General features: G+C 46.0%; 1 protein-coding gene across 2 annotated transcripts in view; it reads left to right on the forward strand.

The window, feature by feature from the left end:
- The window catches only part of ATP6V1C1 (ATPase H+ transporting V1 subunit C1), a 138,941-nt gene that overhangs the window by 83,237 nt on the left and 39,563 nt on the right, over positions 1-16,141 (forward strand). For both annotated transcript variants that reach the window (XM_063924239.1, XM_063924238.1), the window contains exons 6-8: positions 2,361-2,452; positions 13,191-13,289; positions 13,954-14,022. In XM_063924239.1, coding sequence (XP_063780309.1) covers positions 2,361-2,452; positions 13,191-13,289; positions 13,954-14,022 — 260 coding nt within the window. The remainder of the gene's footprint in view (positions 1-2,360; positions 2,453-13,190; positions 13,290-13,953; positions 14,023-16,141) is intronic.

The raw sequence follows: 16,141 nt of genomic DNA on the forward strand, positions 1-16,141 counted from the left end.
ATACTTTGTCCAGCACAGTATATTATGGTCATGCTTTACAAATAAACAATTGCAATAATATGACGTGCGTGTGCAGCTGGAAACATGAGTGTTTAAGGACTTCAGTGATCTCTAAGGAAAATACAATAAGGGGGGAATTCAATTAGCCATGGTGCCAATTCATCCCCGAGGGGTAATTCAATTGACGCCGATAGGTGGCATTATTGGGGAAATAAAATCCCTAATAAGTGCTGTTTTTTCGCGGTCGCAATTGCGAAAACATATAAGATTTGTGAACTTATCCCAGATCCTGTATGTTTCCGCAAAAGAAAAAAACAGCCATTATAAATTGAAATGGTAAAAAAAAAAACACGCAAAATATCGGGAAAAATACTTTTTTTTTTTTTTCTTTTTGCAAAAAAATGTACCACGGCTAATTGAATTTCCCCACATACAGTATATAGAAGAAAGGGCACTTGGCTGCCTGAAAAGTTGCTGTATATTTTAAGTCTGTCTAGCTATCTAGTGACTTTCTGTGGTCAGTGGTGCAGCATTTGGGTGCTTAAGTACGGATCTCCCATACAGCTTGACTGGCTTTACAACAAACAGAATGATGCTTTAATATTGTCTACATGCAGTAACAGAAAACAAAAACAACCTAGCCCTTATTCAGGGGACTAATGAGTGCCACACCGTGTCCCAGTATGGCGGGGTGACTTAAAAAGTTAGCGTAATCACGCCTGTTAATATTAAATTATGTATAAAAAAATAATAATAATTATGGGCCCGCTTGGCTCCACAGAGGGGGGTGTGGGAGAGGGCATCCACTTCCTATCTTACATGATCAGGAAGCGCCATCTTCCCAGTGAAATTTGGGAAGATGACGCTGGCCACTAGAGAGCAAAGACCCTGCCATTGTGCCAGGCCCATCCAGCAGCCCGGGTAATTAGTACCCGCTTTCCCCCTCCCCCCTTCTTATCGTCACTTACCTCACTTTTGTAGCCCTGACTATTAAGGGCAGCTAGTCTGTCAACGTTAGTGTAAGCTATTTTTTTTTTACAACAGAGCATGTTTCAAAGCGACACTGGCATGCACATCAATTGATTAGCAGTTGCAGACGCACAGAGGATTTATTTGCAAAGTGACTGACAGGTAGCGGCATTTAGGGAAGGTAAAGGTGATGGGGGTGGTTAGAAAAACGCTGGTGTGTTGTGGCCTAATTAGAGACTACAAATTCATACGAAGCAGAAGAGGCCTCTGTACCTTAGGAGCATCTGTCTGAGACAGCATAGGGTTTGTGAGGGTACCGGATTTAGGATATAAAGCCTACCTTTATTCTCTGAGCCCCCTTAAATACAGTGCTCACACAGATAAAAGAAGGTGCCTTATAATCACACATTTATTGGAAGGTAATGTAAAAAAACCAACAGAAGCCACCTATGTAACATCACACAATAACCAAAGGGCTTTTAACTGGATCTCATAATTGTTAGTTTAAATACCAGGCTCCCCAGAAGTCCCAACAGAGTCTGCAAAACTCATCAGAGGCAGTTACCCCAGTATAATACAGTTTCTACTAGGATCTCAGGTAAACAACGCCAGCTGATTTTTCAGGGTCCCGGCTGCATGGCCACAGCGCTTCACCAACAGTTGCTAGGTAGGGTCCCAGCAACCTATAACTGGTTATCTGCAGCTACAGATATATGCCAGCAGACCTTTCAGCATCTTCAGAATACAAGCTGCTAAACAGACACACTTCCGGCAGCTTCCAGCAACACGTGAATTCGAAAGAATGACACATCCTCCCCAGTACCTGTTGCCTTTTCAAACCCCATTGAAAACATGATAGGGATGTGTTCAATTTACAGGGCCAGCAAAACAGGAAATCCCAGAGGAGCATACTGGGAGATGTAGTCCTACTGGGTAGTAATGTTTAAGAAACGGTAAATAACAAAGGTGCATGCTGGGAGAGATAGTCTAACTAGACAATAACTGCTAGAGAAGACTGAAAGTCCCAGCAGAGTCTTTTCCCAAAGGAGAGACCACCCAGACCACTGGGTTCCATTTTAGAACAATAAGGTTAGTAAACAAAAGATAACCTCCACAACAGTTTAAACCCTCGCAGAGTTGCGTAGAGTTCCAATGGTGCGATCGATGTGCATTTGGTGCACTTTTGTACATAAGTGGCGGATGTGAGCCGTTTGTAGTGGGCGTCTCTGAGCAACAAGAAGGCCACTGAGTCATTAATATATTTTCGCAAGTCTGCTGTGAACAAAAACGCAGCTGCAAATTAAACTGCCTGCACCTCCGATTCAAGCCCATAGAGTTCTTAATGGTGAGACTTTATATACCTGACCTTTGCCTTTCCTCCATATTCACAGGGCGTTACACAGATTGACAATGATCTGAAAGCAAGAGCATCTGCCTACAACAATTTGAAAGGAAATCTTCAAAATCTCGAAAGAAAAAATGCGTAAGGTTCCATTTTCCATGTCCTGAGATAGTAATTACACACATCTGTACAGGTCTAATTCTGTTCCTCGAACCACGGCTGCCTTGCTGCTCTAGGGCGACCAATTAGTCATTTTCTTTCACTAGTAGAGTCTACTAGGCTTATCAAAACTCATATCCAGTTGGTTGGTGTGAGCTGTTGCTCATTTTCATTTTGTTATTATATATTTCTCTGACGTCTCAGTGGATGCTGGGAACTCCGTAAGGACCATGGGGAATAGACGGGCTCCGCAGGAGACTGGGCACTCTAAAGAAAAGATTAGGTACTATCTGGTGTGCACTGGCTCCTCCCTCTATGCCCCTCCTCCAGACCTCAGTTAGAATCTGTGCCCGGCCAGAGCTGGGTGCTCCTAGTGGGCTCTCCTGAGCTTACTAGTAAAGCAAGTATTTATTAGGTTTTTTATTTTCAGTGAGCTTCTGCTGGCAACAGACTCACTGCTACGTGGGACTAAGGGGAGAGAAGCAAACCTACCTGCTTGCAGCTAGCATGTGCTTCTTAGGCTACTGGACACTATTAGCTCCAGAGGGTTCGAACACAGGCACCTGTCCTCGATCGTCCGTTCCCGGAGCCGCGCCGCCGTCCCCCTCGCAGAGCCAGAAGAACAGAAGCTGGAAGACTACGAAATTGGCGGCAGAAGACTCCTGTCTTCATTTAAGGTAGCGCACAGCACCGCAGCTGTGCGCCATTGCTCCCAGCACATTTACACACTCCGGTCACTGTAGGGTGCAGGGCGCTGGGGGGAAGGGGCGCCCTGGGCAGCAATTGAAGTACCTTTTGGCAATAAAAATACATATATACAGTCTGGCACTGTATATATGTAAAAACCCCCGCCATTTTTTTACACATTGAAAGAGGGACAGAAGCCTGCCACTGAGGGGGCGGGGCCTTCTTCCTCAGCACACCAGCGCCATTTTCTCTTCACAGCTCCGCTGGAAGCAGCTCCCCAGGCTCTCCCCTGCAGTATCCAGGTACAAGAAGGGTAAAAAAGAGAGGGGGGCACATAAATTTAGGCGCAAATAAAACATATAAGGCAGCTATTGGGTAATCACTTATTATAAGTGAAAATCCCTGTGTTATATAGTGCTGTGGTGTGTGCTGGCATACTCTCTCTCTGTCTCCCCAAAGGACTTTGTGGGGTCCTGTCCTCAGTCTGAGCATTCCCTGTGTGTGTGCGGTGTGTCGGTACGGCTGTGTCGACATGTTTGATGAGGAGGGTTACGTGAAGGCGGAGCAAGGGCAGATAAGTGTGGTGTCGCCCCCGTCGGGGCCGACACCTGATTGGATGGTTATGTGGAAGGTCTTAAACGACAATGTAAGCTCCTTACATAAAAGGTTTGATGACGCTGCAGCCTTGGGACAGCCGGGGTCTCAGCCCGCGCCTGCCCAGGCGACTCAGAAACTGTCAGGGGCTCATAAACGCCCTCTATCTCAGATGGTTGACACAGGTGTCGACACAGAGTCCGACTCAAGTGTCGACGATGATGAGGCACATTTACAGTCTAAAATGACCAAGGCCATCCGATACATGATTATTGCAATGAAAAATGTATTACACATTTCTGAGATTAACCCGGTTAATACCAAGAGGGTTTATATGTTTGGGGAGAAAAAGCAGCCAGTGACTTTCCCCCCATCTGATGAATTAAATGAATTATGTGAAGAAGCGTGGAGTTCCCCTGATAAAAAACTAGTGATTTCTAAGAGGTTACTGATGGCGTACCCTTTCCCGCCAACGGACAGGTTACGTTGGGAAACATCCCCTAGGGTGGACAAGGCGCTGACACGCTTATCTAAAAAGGTGGCCCTGCCGTCTCAGGATACGGCCGCCCTAAAGGAGCCTGCGGATAGAAAGCAGGAAGCTATCCTGAAGTCAGTGTATACACACTCTGGTACTCTACTGAGACCTGCTATTGCTTCAGCCTGGATGTGTAGTGCTGTAGCAGCATGGACAAATACTCTGTCAGACGACATAGATTCCCTCGACAGGGATACTGTTTTGCTAACCCTGGGCCATATAAAAGACGTTGTCTTATATATGCGGGATGCCCAGAGGGACATTTGCCTGCGGGGCTCTAGAATTAATGCTATGTCCATTTCTGCCAGGAGGGTCTTATGGACTCGGCAATGGACAGGAGATGCTGATTCTAAAAAACACATGGAGGTTTTGCCTTATAAGGGTGAGGAATTGTTTGGGGACGGTCTTTCGGACCTTGTGTCCACAGCGACAGCTGGAAAGTCGACTTTCTTGCCTCAGGTTTCCTCACAGCCTAAGAAAGCACCGTATTATCAAATGCAGTCCTTTCTTTCTCAGAAAGGCAAGAGGGTCAGGGGCGCATCCTTTCTTGCCAGAGGCAGGGGTAGAGGTAAGAAGCTGCACCATGCAGCCAGTTCCCAGGAACAAAAGTCCTCCACTGCTTCCACTAAGTCCACCGCATGACGTTGGGGCTCCACAGCCGGAGCCAGGTGCGGTGGGGGCGCGTCTCCGAAACTTCAGCAACCAGTGGGTTCGCTCACAGGTGGATCTCTGGGCTGTACAAATTGTATCTCAGGGATACAAGCTGGAATTCGAAGCGACTCCCCCCCCCCCCCCCCCCCCCCTGCCGTTACCTCAAATCAGCCTTGCCAGCTTCCCCCATGGAAAGGGAGGTAGTACTGGCGGCAATTCACAAGCTGTACCTCCAGCAAGTGATTATCAGGGTCCCCCTCCTTCAACAGGGAAGGGGTTACTATTCCACAATGTTTGTGGTACCGAAACCGGACGGTTCGGTGAGACCCATTCTGAATTTAAAATCCTTGAACACTTATATAAAGAAATTCAAGTTCAAAATGGAATCGCTCAGAGCGGTTATTGCAAGCCTGGAAGAGGGGGATTTTATGGTGTCGCTGGACATCAAGGATGCTTACTTGCATGTCCCCATTTACCCACTTCACCAGGAGTACCTCAGGTTTGTGGTACAGGACTGTCATTACCAGTTCCAGACGTTGCCGTTTGGCCTGTCCACGGCACCGAGGATATTTACCAAGGTAATGGCCGAAATGATGATACTCCTTCGGAAGAAGGGAGTTATAGTTATCCCGTACTTGGACGATCTCCTCATAAAGGCGAGGTCCAGAGAGCAGTTGTTGATCAGCGTAGCACTCTCTCAGGAAGTGTTGCAACAGCACGGCTGGATTCTGAATGTTCCAAAGTCGCAGCTGATTCCTACGACGCGTCTGCTTTTCCTGGGCATGATTCTGGACACAGAACAGAAGAAGGTGTTTCTCCCGGTGGAGAAGGCCCAGGAATTAGCATCTCTGGTCAGGGACCTCCTGAAACCAAAACTGGTATCGGTGCATCACTGCACGCGAGTCCTGGGAAAGATGGTGGCTTCATACGAAGCCATTCCCTTCGGCAGGTTCCATGCAGCAAGGATCTTTCAGTGGGATCTGTTGGACAAGTGGTCCGGATCGCATCTCCAGATGCATCGGCTGATCACCCTGTCCCCAAGGGCCAGGGTGTCTCTTCTGTGGTGGCTGCAGAGTGCTCACCTTCTCGAGGGCCGCAGGTTCGGCATACAGGACTGGGTCCTGGTGACCACGGATGCAAGCCTCCGAGGATGGGGGGCAGTCACTCAGGGAAGAAACTTCCAAGGGCTGTGGTCAAGTCTGGAGACTTCTCTACACATAAATATATTGGAACTAAGGGCCATTTACAACGCCCTGAGTCAAGCAGAGCCCCTGCTTCAAAACCGGCCAGTGCTGATTCAGTCAGACAACATCACGGCGGTCGCCCATGTAAACCGCCAGGGCGGCACAAGAAGCAGGATGGCAATGGCGGAAGCCACAAAGATTCTTCGGTGGGCGGAGAATCACGTGCAAGCACTGTCAGCAGTGTTCATTCCGGGAGTGGACAACTGGGAAGCAGACTTCCTCAGCAGACACGACCTCCACCCGGGAGAGTGGGGACTTCATCAAGAAGTCTTCACACAGATTGCAAAGCGATGGGAACTGCCACAGGTGGACATGATGGCGTCCCGCCTCAACAAAAAGCTAAAAAGATATTGCGCCAGGTCACGGGACCCTCAGGCGATAGCTGTGGAAGCCCTAGTGACCCCGTGGGTGTACCAGTCGGGTATATGGGTTTCCTCCTCTTCCTCTCATACCCAAGGTACTGAGAATAGTAAGAAAGAGAGGAATAAGAACAATACTCATTGTTCCGGATTGGCCAAGAAGGACTTGGTACCCGGAACTGCAAGAAATGCGCACAGAGGACCCATGGCCTCCGCCTCTCAGACAGGACCTGCTGCAACAAGGGCCTGTCTGTTCCAAGACTTACCGCAGCTGCGTTTGACGGCATGGCGGTTGAACGCCGGATCCTAGCGGAAAAAGGCATTCCGGATGAAGTTATTCCAACGCTGATAAAGGCTAGGAAGGACGTGACAGCAAAGCATTATCATCGTATATGGCGAAAATATGTTGCTTGGTGTGAGGCCAGGACGGCCCCTACAGAGGAATTCCAGCTGGGTCGATTCCTGCACTTCCTACAGTCAGGGGTGACTATGGGCCTAAAATTGGGGTCCATAAAGGTCCAGATTTCGGCCCTATCCATTTTCTTTCAAAAAGAACTGGCTTCACTGCCTGAGGTTCAGACGTTTGTTAAGGGAGTGCTGCATATGCAGCCCCCTTTTGTGGCACCCTGGGATCTTAACGTTGTGTTGGATTTCCTGAAATCCCACTGGTTTGAGCCACTTAAGACCGTGGAAAGTGGTCATGCTGTTGGCCTTAGCATCGGCTAGGCGTGTGTCGGAATTGGCGGCTTTGTCATGTAAAAGCCCATATCTGATCTTCCATATGGACAGGGCAGAATTGAGGACTCGTCCCCAATTTCTCCCAAAGGTGGTATCATCGTTTCATTTGAACCAACCTATTGTGGCGCCTGCGGCTACTCGGGACTTGGAGGACTCCAAGTTGCTGGACGTAGTCAAGGCTTTGAAAATATATGTTTCCAGAACGGCTGGAGTCAGGAAGACTGACTCGCTGTTTATCCTGCATGCACCCAACAAGCTGGGTGCTCCTGCTTCAAAGCAAACTATTGCTCGCTGGATCTGTAGCACGATTCAGCTGGCTCATTCTGTGGCTGGATTGCCGCATCCAAAATCAGTAAAAGCCCATTCCACAAGGAAGGTGGGCTCTTCTTGGGCGGCTGCCCGAGGGGTCTCGGCTTTACAGCTTTGCCGAGCGGCTACTTGGTCAGGTTCAAACACCTTTGCAAAGTTCTACAAGTTTGATACCCTGGCTGAGGAGGACCTTGTGTTTGCTCATTCGGTGCTGCAGAGTCATCCGCACTCTCCCGCCCGTTTAGGAGCTTTGGTATAATCCCCATGGTCCTTACGGAGTTCCCAGCATCCACTAGGACGTCAGAGAAAATAAGAATTTACTATTTCTCGTAGTCCGTAGTGGATGCTGGGCGCCCGTCCCAAGTGCGGACTTTCTGCAATACGTGTATATAGTTATTGCTTAAATAAGGGTTATTGTTATGAGCCATACGTTGAGTGAGGCTCAGTTGTTGTTCATACTGTTAACTGGGTAAGGTTATCACAAGTTGTACGGTGTGATTGGTGTGGCTGGTATGAGTCTTACCCTGGATTCCAAAAATCCTTTCCTTGTAATGTCAGCTCTTCCGGGCACAGTTTCCCTAACTAAGGTCTGGAGGAGGGGCATAGAGGGAGGAGCCAGTGCACACCAGATAGTACCTAATCTTTTCTTTAGAGTTCCCAGTCTCCTGCGGAGCCCGTCTATTCCCCATGGTCCTTACGGAGTTCCCAGCATCCACTACGTACTACGAGAAATAGAATTACCGGTGAGTAAATTCTTATTTACTCAGGAGTTTAGCGAGGGTCAAATGCCACGTTAATATGTGATGTATAGCTATAAAGATGTGAGATTGCTATATTTAGTTCCTCCTTTGCCATTACCATGTGATTTGCATAAGCACAATTAATATTCCATGCATTTGGAAAATGGGATATTTGAGGAAGTGACTCAATTGGACACAACTTCCTTATCTCACAGAGGGGGAGATTTAGCAAACGCTTGGAGAGAGATAAAGTACCAACCAATAAGCTTCTGTTCTTTTTCAAACACAGCCTGACGGTAATGTGCTGATTGTCTGGTACTTTATCTCCAAGCGTTTATAAATCTAGCCCTTAAGGGGGGTACATACGGAGAGATCCGTGCTTAATTTCTAAGGAAAGTGACTAGATTACTTAGAAATTAAGCACAGATCTCTCCGTGTGTAGGGTGCCGGCGACAGCGATGCGCGGTCCCGCATGTTGTTATCGCCGGCTCTAGATTTGGTATGCATGCCAAATCTAGTGAGGTCGCTCATTTCACCGCTGGGTGAAATCAGCGCTGTGTGCTGAGCGGTCTATGACAGATCGCTCAGCACACATCTCTCCCCGTGTGTACAGCCACATAGATCCTTAATGCCTCGTTTACAAACTATATAGTATGTGTTACAGCCACCATACGCAAGAGGTTGCAGATCTCTTGTTCAATAACTGTAGCGCTGTTAATCTTTTCACTATTTTTATTGTTATTTGTAAATACATTGGTATTTATAAAGCACTTTTGCTACCTTTTGCACTTCAGATTCCTGTACAGATGTACTCATTAAATGTGACCATGAGGGCTACACAAAGATTTAGGTCTCTTCCTTGTGTCTTTTTGTTTTTGCATTGTGTTAAACTGAGCATAAGAAAAGCCAAAATGACTTTTCCTACCTTTAGATCCCTTACCACTGACATTAAGAATGATGCTTTTAGTCCTAGTGAAAGCATGCAAGTGTTTATGGGGGTGGAATCCATTTCTTCTAATCATGCCTTACGTTTGAAAAATAATCAGAATCGGTTTATTGGCAAATATATCAGTACATAATACACAAGGAATTTGTTTCCGACAAAATACAAAACATGACATAACATAGGGAAGAGAAGCATGACGAATACTTGAGTACAGGTTACGTGTATGACATGAAATGAACTAGGCGATTTTTCGAATGAACGAAGATATTTGCTTAGGGAAAGAAACTGTTCCTGTGTCTAGCAGTTCTCAGCAGCCACAAGCTGTACCATCTGGCAGCCGTGGTCGTGAGTGGGGTGGGAGTGGTCATCAATGATCCTTTCCACCCGCTTCGTGACCCTTGCCCGATAGATATCCTCAATTGCCGGTAGATTTGTCCCAATGATTTTTTTCTGCTACCATTATGATTTGCTGTAGTCTGTTCTTGTCATGAGTTGAGGCCGAGCCAAACCACACTATTATCGAGGTGCAGAGAACAGATTGAATAATTGGTGAGTAGAAGAGGATCAGAAGTTCCTGCGGCAGTCGTAAGAAGTACAACCTCTGCTGGGCTTTTCCCACGATACCATCAATGTTAGACTTCCATCTCAGATACTTGGCTATCGTGGAGTCTACAAGATTCTGTGTGCAGAAGAGTGCTGCTGCTGCTGAGTGCATGTACATTTACACATGTTCTACAGGGGGATGGGTGGAGTGTTCTCCATCAACAACCCTATGCAACCCCCTGACTGCAGGTGCTGCTGCTGGTAACTAACGCTCGTCAAAGGCAACATACAAAGATGGTTCAATAAGTGAGCCAACAAGACCTCTTGCGTGTGTAATGTTCTCTATTTCAGTCTAATTTCCCGCCAGAGCAGACAGACCGCTGCTTCCCCTCTCAGCCACTAGACTGCGCCTCATATCAGTCATACTGTTCTAACATGGTGTAAGGTGGCGGGGCTGGCAGAAACATGGTCACACATTGAGGTGCGTAGTGTGATCATATTTGTGCATCTAAAGGGCACACCAGCATCTGAAATTCATCACCAACTTGTGGAGGTGTACGGTGCTAACGTCATGTCACAGAAACAGGTTTGGGTTTGGTGCACTGCCTTTAATAATGGCAGGACAGCTGTTCAAGATGAGCAGCGATCCTGGTGGCCATGCACGCCCACCACAGATGACAATTTGTGCTGCACTGAAGGTCTGATTCAGGAGCACAGACACATTCCAGTTAGTGATATTGCTGACAAACATCTAAGTGGGTGCTGCGCACAACATCGGTACAGGAAAAAGTGTTCATGCTGGGTACCGAAGCAACTCGCCAAAGGTCACAAAACCAGTAGGATGGGATTGTCTCTCGTGCACTTGACGTGGTACCATGAGGAGGGAGTGCAGTTCCTACAGCGTATTGTCACAGGCAGTGAAACATGTATGCATTATGTGACACCAGAAAAGGAAGCAAGCATCCATGCAAACATTCATGCATTACATATAAACATGCATCGCCCCCACCTTCAAAGAAACTCAAAACCGCTCCATCAGCGAAGAAGGTCATGGTGACTGTGTTTTTGGGACCACAAGGGCGTGCTTCTTGTTGAATTACTCACCAATGTCATACTGTGGAAGCTGACTGCTATATTGACACTTTGAGCTAGTTGCGGGTGGCAGTTCGGCAAAGACGACCTAGGTTGCTGCAAACGGGTGTCATAATGCTGCACAATAATGATCGGCCACAGCCAACTGCAAGCGTGACTCGTTACGGTGCTACTGTTGGGAGGTACTGGACCAACCTCCCTACAGCCTGTCCTGGGACCGAGGGATTTCCATCTCTTTGGACCATTAAAGAAGCACCTGGGTGGAAGGCGATTCACAACTGACGGGGAAGTTCAGCAAACCGTCATGTCCTGGCTTTAGGCACTTGACACTGATTTATTCTGTTCCGGGATAGATGCCTCAGTGTTCCCTTTGGAACAAATGCTTAGAAGTCTGGGGACTTATCTGTACCAAGGCCATACTATTAAGTATACATGTATGTATTAATTTTTAATACGTTGAGAAACTTTTGCAGCCGACATTTGAAGTCTGGATCCCATGGACATCGTCAAATGCTGGTTTTCCTTCTTCGTTATGCTTTGCCAGGCCTTTACTGCAGATGTCTTCAGTTGTTGTTTGTTAATGGGTTTTTCAGCATCTAGCATTGTCTTCAGAAAGTGAAATCATGCTCGGCCCGGTTGAGATCAGGTCACTGACTCAGCCATTGCAGAATATTCCACTTCTGTGCCATAAAATACTCCTGGGTTGCTTTCGCAGTATGTTTTAGGTCTGTGGGGCAGATGTATTAAGCCTGGAGAAGTGATGAAGCAGTGATAAGTACAAGGTGATAATGCACCAGCCAATCAGCTCCAATATGTAAATTGACAGTTAGGAGCTGATTGGCTGGTGCGTTATCACTTGCACTTATCACTGCTTTAACACTTCTTTATCCCTTCTCCAGGCTTAATACATCTGCCCTATTGTCCGTATGTACTGTAAATTGCCGTCCTATCAACTTGGCTGACTGAGCAGACAGTATATACCATTCAATTCAGAATTTTGTCACATCAATAAACGCTGGCGACCAAGCGCCATTGGTTGCCATGCAAGCCCATGCCATCACACTGCCTCCACAATGTTTCACGGATGAGGTTGTATTTATTGGTTCATGAGCCTTACCCATACTTTTTTCTGTCCATCATTCTGGTACACTCTGATCTTGGTTTCATCTGTCTAAAGAATGATGTACCAGAACTGGGCTGGCTCTTTTAGATGTTTTTTTGACAAAGTGTAATCTGACCTTTCTATTCTTGAGGCTTATGAATGGGTTGCGCCATGTGGTGAAATCTCTGTATTTTCTCTCATGAAGTCTGTTCTATATAGTAGACCTGGATAATGAAATGCCTACCTCCTCGAGAATGTTCTTTGCGTGGCTGGATATTGTGAAAAGGGTTTTTTTTTCTATGGAAAGGATCCTGCAATCATCCACCACTGTTGTCCTCCGTAGATGTCCAAGCCTTTTTATGTTCGCGCTATCGGTCTGATTTTTTTTCCCCCGTTGATCTTTGCAGCCTAAGGATGACCTGTGTCACTTGCATTGAGAACTCCTTTTATATTTGGTCCCTTTAAAAAAAAAAAAAGAGCGGGCTACATATTAAACAGCTGGCATTCCTAAGCCCTTCTCCAATTTAGATGTGAATACCCTCAATTTACAGCTGATAGTCTGCACTTTGAAACTATATTATAATTGTAACTTGAATATATCTTGGTAAACAGCAAATATAACAAAAATTGTGTCAGTGTACAAATATATCTATACCTAACTGTATGGGTGGATGCTTTGCGGAATACGTGTCTCGCTATGGAGGTGTGAACAGAAATTGGCTACCGTAAGTGGCTGTTACTGTATATTTCCAGTTCTCAGAAATACTTCTAGAATCCTTTTAAATAGCAAAATTATCATTTTTTTTTTTTTTTTTAAATGCATAATTTTTCTGTTTCTTACAAATCATTATCTCCCTTTTCAAAATACCTCTGGAGGGCAGACAAGTGTGGTTGTCAGTCTCACTCACTCACTTCTCTCATTATCATGTCATATGAAGGCAGGAGGAGGAATTAGGGATTTTACAGTACACCGAGCAGGCAGAGCTTGTATGGATATTCCAAAGTCGTTCTTATTACTAAACTGTGTGCCATGCGACTGTGGTTTCCGTGACACTATGTAGAACGATAAATTGGTAATAGCAGCCTGAAGATCATTTGCCCATTGTAACTTGTATTTATTCATATGCAGTCATGGAGTTTTGAGCTAGAACATTAATTTCATTGCACTGTTCCTCAACAGAGGGAGTTTAATAACTAGGAGCTTAGCAGAAATTGTGAAGAAAGATGACTTTGTGTTGGATTCCGAATACCTGATCACTCTATTGGTCGTCGTACCAAAGTAAGTAATACATTTGCTACATGTTCTGTAACGGGCTGCTTAGCTGGGTAGACTTAGGGCGGGAACCTAATGCATTGTTTTTGGGTCACTAATAGCACATTTCAGTACTGCTCAGAAGCAGCGTTTCCTCTGTACCTGCATAAATCCCTGCAAGTCAGTTCTTTTTAGAGACCGGTTACATGTTACATACACAGCAATACCACCATAAATATGAAGCCATTATTCCACCACACGGCCCCCAAACCAGCTGCAATTCTCAGCAATAATCCAATCAGAATAAAAATCAGATTATTGTTGTTTAGTTGGCGGAGCTTTTAATTATTTAGAGATAAAACGATCCTCCTGGGTGCTGAATTAGATTTGTTTACATTACCTATAGAATTCTTTGGGTACATAAGGTTGTCAATCGCCCTTATTCATTAACTTCCACATAGTTACCTTTTATTATGAGAACCAAACATATTAATACTCCTCAGAAGGTAAGATGTCAGGATCTCAAGTCGGCCTATCAGCAATTAGCTTTCATCCATGTATTGCGAGGTTGATGATGAAAGCGTATGTCTGGTTGGCTGCTGTAGTTTATATATCGCAGTATTAGTAAGTAATCCATACTGTTTAGTCTGGCTGGAGAGACTTTCTGACGTGTATCAATGTTATTTTCCAGACTTAATTATAGTGACTGGGTTAAGCAATATGAAACTCTGGCCGAGATGGTGGTCCCACGTTCCAGCATGTAAGTGATAGCCTGTTATTACATTTGTCATTTACACCGTGCTGCGACTAATGCACTGTCGCACTTCTTTATAAGTCTGATGCGTGTTCCTTGTATGTAGATTACTGTCAGAACGGAGTTTATTACATTGATTGCAGATTCATTGGGAGTTTGATTCTGTCATGATTAGAGGCATAGGGTCGTATTCAGTAGCTGTCGGAAGGGGTTCCGACCTATTCAATTTGAGCATTTTTTTTTCCAACAGAAAAGAATTGTGCAAAAACAGTGCTATATCAGGTGATAATTCAAAAATAATTAATATTCATCGAATATATAATAATATAACAAATTCATACAATATACAATAATCATAAATACAAAATTAAGAATTTAATAAAGCCTCAGTGCCAGTCTCTTGACCACAATTTATCTCCCTTAGGGCAATCTGAAATAAGCCAGTGATAGTCTTTAGCACGTGAAATTGGTCATCCAATGTCCTTCAGGCAATAAAAAAAGACTAATATTATTGCCTGAAGGACATTGGATGACCAGTTTTTTACGTGCTAAAGACTATCACTGGCTTATTTCAGATTGCCCTAAGGGAGATAAATTGTGGTCAAGAGACTGGCACTGAGGCTTTATTAAATTCTTAAATTATTTTTCTCTAACGTCCTAGTGGATGCTGGGGGCTCCGCAAGGACCATGGGGATAGACGGGCTCCGCAGGAGACATGGGCACTTTAAGAAAGAATTTAGGTTCTGGTGTGCACTGGCTTCTCCCTCTATGCCCCTCCTCCAGACCTCAGTTTGATACTGTGCCCAGACGAGCTGGGTGCTTTTCAGTGAGGTCTCCTGAGTTTGCTGAGAGAAAGTATTTTTATTTTCAGGGAGCTCTGCTGGCAACAGACTCCCTGCATCGTGGGACTGAGGGGAGAGAAGCAGCCCTACTCTCTGAAGCTAGGTCCTGCTTCTTAGGCTACTGGACACCATTAGCTCCAGAGGGATCGTACGCAGGATCTCACCCTCGCCGTCCGATCCCAGAGCCGCGCCGCCGTCCCCCTCGCAGAGCCGGAAGACAGAAGCCGGGTGAGTATGAGAAGCAAAGAAGACTTCACAGGCGGCAGAAGACTCCATGGTCTTCACTGAGGTAACGCACAGCACTGCAGCTGTGCGCCATTGCTCCCACACACCTCACATACTCCGGTCACTGTAAGGGTGCAGGGCACAGGGGGGGGGGGCACCCTGGGCAGCAATATAAACCTCTTATTTGGCAAAAGGAGCATATATACAGCTGGACACTGTATATATGCAGGAGCCCCCGCCAATTTTACACTTTTAGCGGGACAGAAGCCCGCCGTCGAGGGGGCGGGGCTTCTCCCTCAGCACTCACCAGCGCCATGTTTTTTCTCCACAGCACCGCTGAGAGGAAGCTCCCCGGTCTCTCCCCTGCTTATACCACGGTAGAAGAGAGGGTTTTAAAGAAGAGGGGGGGCACATAATTCGGCGCAGATAATAACAGCGCTACTGGGTAAACATTAAATTGCTGTGTTTTTTCCTGGGTCATATAGCGCTGGGGTGTGTGCTGGCATACGCTCTCTCTGTCTCTCCAAAGGGCCTTGTGGGGGAATTATCTTCAGATGAGCATTCCCTGAGTGTGTGGTGTGTCGGTACGTGTGTGTCGACATGTCTGAGGTAAAAGGCTCCCCTAAGGAGGAGATGGAGCAAATGTGTGTGTGAGTGGTGTCTCCGTCGACAACGCCGACACCTGTTTGGATATGTGAATTTAAGTGCTAAGGTAAATTTATTGCACAAAAGATTAGAGAACAGACAGGGAAACTACCCATGTCTGTCCCTATGTCGCAGAGACCTTCAGAGTCTCACAATGCTCACTATCCAAAATAATAGACACTGATATCGACACGGAGTCTGACTCCAGTGTCAACTACGATAATGCAAAGTTACAGCCAAAATGGCAGGAAAGTATTCAATATATGATTATTGTAATAAAAGATGTTTTGCATATCACTGAGGACTCATCTGTCCCTGACATGAGAGTACACATGTTTAAGGGGAAGAAAGCTGAGGTAAATTTCCCTCCTCTCATGAAGAAAAAGAGCGGGAATCTCCAGACAAGAGACTGC

Source organism: Pseudophryne corroboree, chromosome 5 (genome assembly GCF_028390025.1).
Source record: "Pseudophryne corroboree isolate aPseCor3 chromosome 5, aPseCor3.hap2, whole genome shotgun sequence".
In the NCBI taxonomy this organism is placed as follows: Eukaryota; Metazoa; Chordata; class Amphibia; order Anura; family Myobatrachidae; genus Pseudophryne; species Pseudophryne corroboree.